This window comes from Montipora capricornis, chromosome 2 (assembly GCF_036669925.1).
Source record: "Montipora capricornis isolate CH-2021 chromosome 2, ASM3666992v2, whole genome shotgun sequence".
Taxonomy (NCBI): Eukaryota; Metazoa; Cnidaria; class Anthozoa; order Scleractinia; family Acroporidae; genus Montipora; species Montipora capricornis.
The window spans coordinates 30,490,232-30,496,376 of record NC_090884.1 but is presented as its reverse complement, the minus strand read 5'-3'; the positions used below and the strand labels follow the sequence as shown (position 1 = coordinate 30,496,376).

Sequence of the window (6,145 nt, the reverse complement as noted above, 5' to 3'; positions counted from 1 at the left end):
TTGATTCTTCCCCTTCTGAGGAAATCCCACCATTAAATACTTTATGCCGCCAACTTTCCTTAGAGCCTCTGAGTATTTCGGCAAGGTGGCTTTTAATAATGCCATTGAAACAGGAAGCAATGTCTTCCTCTGTAATGGCTTGTATTTTTGCACATGCCTTTACACGACCCCACAAGCTGCATAGCTTAAATACTTATCGTGTTTAAATAAAGGTTTTACTTACTTACTTACTTACTTACTTACTTACTCAAAGAGCTGGGGCTCTGCTGGCTGCTGGGGTGGTCGTCGTTTTTCTGCTGATGTTGTTGGCTCAGGTGTTGCTGGTGGCTGGTCTGGTGTTGACAGCTTGGAAGGCACTGGCTGCTGAGGTGTGGTTCTTTGCTGTTGGGATAGTGTTGAATGCTTGGAAGGCACTGGCTGCTGAGGTACGGCTGCTGGCTGCTAGGATGGTGTTGACTCCTTGGAAGGCACTGGCTGCTGAGGTACGGTTGTTTGCTTTTGGGCTGCTGGCTTCTTGGATGGTGTTGACTCCTTGGAAGGCACTGGCTGCTGAGGTACGGTTGTTTGCTTTTGGGGTGTTGGCTGCTGGTTTGGTGTTGACTGCTTGGAAGGCACTGGCTGCTGCGGTACACTTGTTTGCTTTTGGGCTGCTGGGATGGTGTTGACTCCTTGGAAGGCACTGGCTGCTGAGGTACAGTTTTTTGCTTTTGGGGTGTTGACTGCTTGTAAGGCACTGGCTGCTGAGGTGTGGTTCTTTGCTTTTGGGGTGTTGGCTGCTGGTTTGGTGTTGACTGCTTGGGAGGCACTGGCTGCTGATGTGTGGTTCTATGCTTTTGGGGGGTTGGCTGCTGGGATGGTGTTGACTGCTTGGAATGCACCAGCTGCTGAGGTATGGTTGTCTGCTTTGGGGGTGTTTGCTGTTGGGATGATGTTGCCGGTTGCTGGGATGGTGCCTGCTGTACGGATGGCGCACAGTGTTGAGCTTCCATTGCTGGGTTTTGGTACTTAGCAGATTGGAGCGATTGTGCTGAATGCTGGGATGATGTTGCAGGCTGCTGCAATGGTGTTGCTGGATGCTGAGGTGTGGATTGAACCCTGTACATTTTAAGGTCTTTGACGTTTATTTTCCTTCAAAGTAGTTCACCATTCCCCCGCAGCCTGCAGGCTCCTTTTTTTGAGTCGACCTCTTCAACAGCCAATCCACTGGTCTTCCATTTTGTGTCCCTTTTTTGTCTTCTGCAGCATATTGCGGCAGAGGACAGTATCACCATTCTTAAAAATACAATCAAATTTTCCTTTCCTTCTTAAGTACTGTTGTTTTTGCTTTTCTTGAGCAGCTTCACTATTTTGCAGAACTTTTGGGAATAGCACATCTCTTGTTTCTGACATCTTTTCTACATGCTCCTGCAGAACATCCTCTGCCGTCAAATCCTTTACCAATTCCTCAATTTCTCTCTCATCAACAACCTTCTCTACAAACTTTTCTACCTCAAGAGGCAAATGCGGGGGCCTACCATACTTGAGGAAGAATGGGCTGCATTTGGTAGTGTTGGATTTGTTGGTGTTAATTGCAAACAAAGCACCAAACGCATTCCAGACTAAAATGGGTTTTTCCAAAATACAAAATTCCGTCCTAAAACCTCACTTTCGTTCTGCATGAAACGTGATTTCCGACAGGAACTTAGAAGACTTGACTGCAGTAATATCAAAAGTTGGAGTGATACACTGTTAACATGACCGAATCACAATTTCAAACAGTTGTTTTAATAGATCATAATTACTCTGCACTCATATTTTCACTAAAAATATACAATCAAAAATCACGGGTAACACACGGACACAAAAAATGGGCTAAAAAACTGCAGTAAGGAAAAGGTGTTCTTGTCCACAGGACTACAGGCTGCAGACAAATTCCACTATAGTTTATCTAACGCAAATGAACAATGCAGAAATTCTGCATTGCTTGTAAAAGTGTGATGCAGAAATTCTGTAAATCTTACTTTCTGATAAATTCTGTACATTTTCCACAACAACTGTGTGATGGAGAAATTCTTCATCTCAACCTACTGACTTGAAAAAGTTTGATGCAGAAATTCTGCAAATCTTCTTTTCTGATAAATTCTATACATTTTCTACAACAACTGTGTGATGCAGAAACTCTGCATCTCAGCCTAGTGGCTGGAAAACGTTGGATGCAGAAATTCTGCAAATTTCATTTTCTGCTAAATTCGATACTTTTACTAACAACAATTGTGTGATGCAGAAATTCTGCATCTCAGCCTAATGGCTTGAAAAAGTCGGACAGAAATTCTGCAAATCTTATTTTCTGATAAATTCTATACATTTTCTACAACAACTATGTGATGCAGAAATTCTGCATCTCAACCTAGTGGCCTGAAAACGTTGTATACAGAAATTCTGCAAATTTGATTTTCCGCTAGATTCGATACTTTTTCTACAACAGTTGTGTGACACAGAATTTCTACAAATCTTATTTTTTGCTAAATTCCATACCCTTCCTACAACAATTGTGTGATGCAGAAATTCTGCATCTCAGCCTAATGACTTTAAAAAGTCGGATACAGAAATTCTGAAAATCTTATTTTCTGCTAAATTCTTACATTTTCTACAACTCTGTGATGCAGAAATTTTGCATCTCAGCCTAGTGGCTTGAAAACCTTGTATGCAGAAATTCTGTAAATTTGATTTTCCGCTAGACTCGATACTTTTTCTACAACAGTTGTGTGATGCAGAATTTCTGCAAATCTTATTTTTCACTAAATTCCATACCTTTTCTACAACAACTGTGTGATGCAAAAATTATCTCAGCCTAGTGGCTTCAAAAGATGCAGACTTTCTGTAAATCTTATTCTCCACTTAATTGACTTATTTACGTACAGCAAAAGGAAGGGTGTAGAAACAACTTCAAAACAACAGATGCAAAACCTCTGTACAATGAAAATGTAATTCACTATTCAATTCACTATGCAGGTTTTGGCCACTTTCAATCAAGATTGGATTTAAAAAGTGAATTATGGTCATTTCAGTTTCTGACTAACTTGTTGCATTGCCGGAGTGCAGATTACACATTGGCATTGTATAATTAGGTTTATAGCAAAAGAACTAATACTCATGGTGTGCTAATCAAAGTCAATTCTAAAATTTGGAAGTTTATTACTAACAACATCATATACCAAACTTCAGATTTAGTTTGCAACAGCTGGATTTTCAACTGTACTAAACAAAATGATCAATAAAGCCCTCTTAAACCATATGGTACTCAAGTGGATTAAGGGCTGGTCTTAAAATGATTAATTTTTGTGCTTCTTTACCTTACACTACAACAATGGTCACCATGTAAACGTTTGGAAAAATCCAAATTTTCATTTTGTACTGCTGCAGTGGTTTCATTCGAATGGTAAGAACATAGTATTTCATGTAATGACTCAACATTTTCTGCCTCCGTAATTATCTCTTTGAATAAAAGGTTAAGCACATTTTCCAAAACTCACTTAAAGGCGTCCAAGAGGAATAGCAAGATCTGTAAGATCTGTTTCTTACCATTCGTTAAGCCTTAGTCATGGGATATTTTCAATAGTTTACAATGCACTTTAAATCTGTAAACAACCAGGGCTTAATCTATCTGAGTAGTTGAGAGCTGAGTACTGGTACTTAGTTTTTGGAAGATAACACGCTTGTCACATGATGTGCCTGTCAATATAGCCTTCCTTCCACACATCAGAGTGGCAGTAAAAGCATTCCCTGTAAGAGAAAAGCATGAGGGGTGTAAAAGAGATGCACATCACAACAATTAATTTACATATAATTTTAATAACGTCTTTAATAATAATAACGTCTTTATTAAAAGCATCCAATAAAATTACCATGATTAAGATGAATAAAAAAGATTAAATTGATTAAAAATTCATATGGGGTATTTACACAGCTAGATTATATTTAAAAATTTATCTATTAAAAAAGCTATCTTTAAAACGTTCAGTGTTAATGCAGGGCCTGACAATGGAGTTCCTTCGAAGGTTTACAGTATGGTCTTTTTACCTTGGGAGCAAGCCTTTTAATGGATGATAATCGCATTTGAGGCTACAAAAAAGGCGTCTGTCGCTTTTCTCCAAAAGTTCATATATGTTGTAATATGCCGACGTATAACGCCTCTTGTAGCATCTCTGTAGAAACCTTTGTATAACAGTAAGATCGGAAACACTTGCAGCATAAACCGAAAGACCATATAATAACTTAGGGATCACAACTGAATTAAAGAGGTGGTCTATTTCATCTTGTGTATATCCTTCTTTACGTAGGCTTCTGATAACAAATAAACACTTGTTGGCTTGTAGGAGCTTGGCCTTGACATGCAAGCCAAATTTACAATTACCTTGAATTGTGACGCCTAATAAAGAAATGTTATTATATTGTTTGATATTGTGAGACATTGGGTAGACTGTAGAATTGCCTCTCTTACGCATGATTATCTCCTTGCATTTACTAGTGTTACAATGCATGTCATTTGCAACAGTCCAATTCATAAACTTGGACAAGGCAATGTCAGATATATCCGGGGAATCCTTAGTAATCGTGACTAAGACAGTTGAATCATCTGCATACTTAAACAAGGATATATCTTTGTACCCATCTATCTCTAGGTCATTCAAAAATAAGTTGAAAAGGTATGGGCCACTGACACTTCCCTGTATTGTTCCCTTGTTAACAATTTTCCACTGGCATGTCAAGTTATTAAAATCACCCTTCTGCCATCTAGGAAGTTGGCATACCAGTTAACAATGAATACATCAAGTGGACTATGTTTCAGCTTTTCAACTAGGAGATTGTGTTTAACGTTATCAAAGGCTTTAGAGAAATCCATCGTGAACATTCTCACCGCTAAGGTGTCCCGTTTATCCAATGCCGCAAGAAATGTATGCTGCATTTTCAATAGAGCGTTTACACAACTTCCACCTGAACGGTACGCAAATTGAGAATTGTTTAGATATTCCTCCAGGCACCTCTTGTTAAAAATATTATACGCTGTTCTTTCAAACGTTCTGGCAATAACTGAAGTAACATTGATTCCTCTAAAGTCTGCATATTCGACTGGTGTCTCGACTTTTGGGAGTGGATTGATGCTGGCCTCCTTCCAACGACTTGGCCAGATCTGCCGAGGAAGAGATAAGTTCCATAAATTCTCGATCACTGGGGTAAATATCTCAGCATAATCCCTCCAAATCCAGAAAGGAATCCCATCAGGTCCTGTGGCAGTACGCTTTATTCGTGATAAGGCGAGAAACACTTGAAATGTAGATAGTTGTGGAGCAGGGGTGTTCAATAATAATAATAATAATAATAATGGTGAAATCTTTGTCTGGATCGGAGCTGCACTTGTCTTTACGCATGGACAGTCGATCAACTTTCCTCCACCAGGCTCGCGATGCAAGTTTCCCAGACGCTATAGCTCGGCGATTTTCAGCTATTAATCGACCTATCTTCTCCGTCAGATCAGTTAGATCTCTACCGCCGCCTTTTCTAGATCTTGTTTTTTTCTTCTTCAAGAGTGATTTCACTAAGGGACTCATCCACGGAGGGTCTCTAGAAGACATTTGAATCAATTTGCTTGGAAAACATTCATTCATTAATTTCTCTAAAGTAGAGTGAAGCGAGTTCACCGCAATATCGAGATCAAGTAAAAACAGTAACTAACAAAATGAGATGTGAATTGATGTCAATTTATACATTTTTGACACCAATTAGAAATGAATACCGTAATCCCTCCAAAAATCTACAAAATAAGGCATGGTAGGTCAAGTATTACAGTCTAGAACTTCAAGTAAGTGAAGGCCCTTTCATCAAGAACTCCACAAATCACAAAAAAATGATATGGTACATACGTTCAAAATTACTTGCCTATAACACACTTAATTGAAAGGCATGTCTTATCTAAAAGATAAGTCACTCCATGTTAAAAATCAGAGCAACACCCCCTAAATGAAATTTACATACCAACTTGATCCCTATATCCTACCTTTAGGATCAAGTCTCCATCCTTTGAAAACCAACTGATAATGTCCTTAAAAGAGGAAACAGGGTATTCCTCCCCTGTTCTTGCAGAAGTCACCTCAACAATGTTTGGAGG

General features: G+C 39.1%; 1 protein-coding gene across 1 annotated transcript; it reads right to left on the bottom strand.

Moving 5' to 3' along the window:
* Positions 1 to 239: 239 nt before the first annotated feature.
* On the bottom strand, positions 240 to 1,103 carry LOC138037105 (uncharacterized). The gene has a single exon (XM_068883100.1). It carries the CDS (start codon positions 1,101 to 1,103, stop codon positions 240 to 242), a length of 864 nt encoding a protein of 287 aa, XP_068739201.1.
* Positions 1,104 to 6,145: the final 5,042 nt, after the last annotated feature.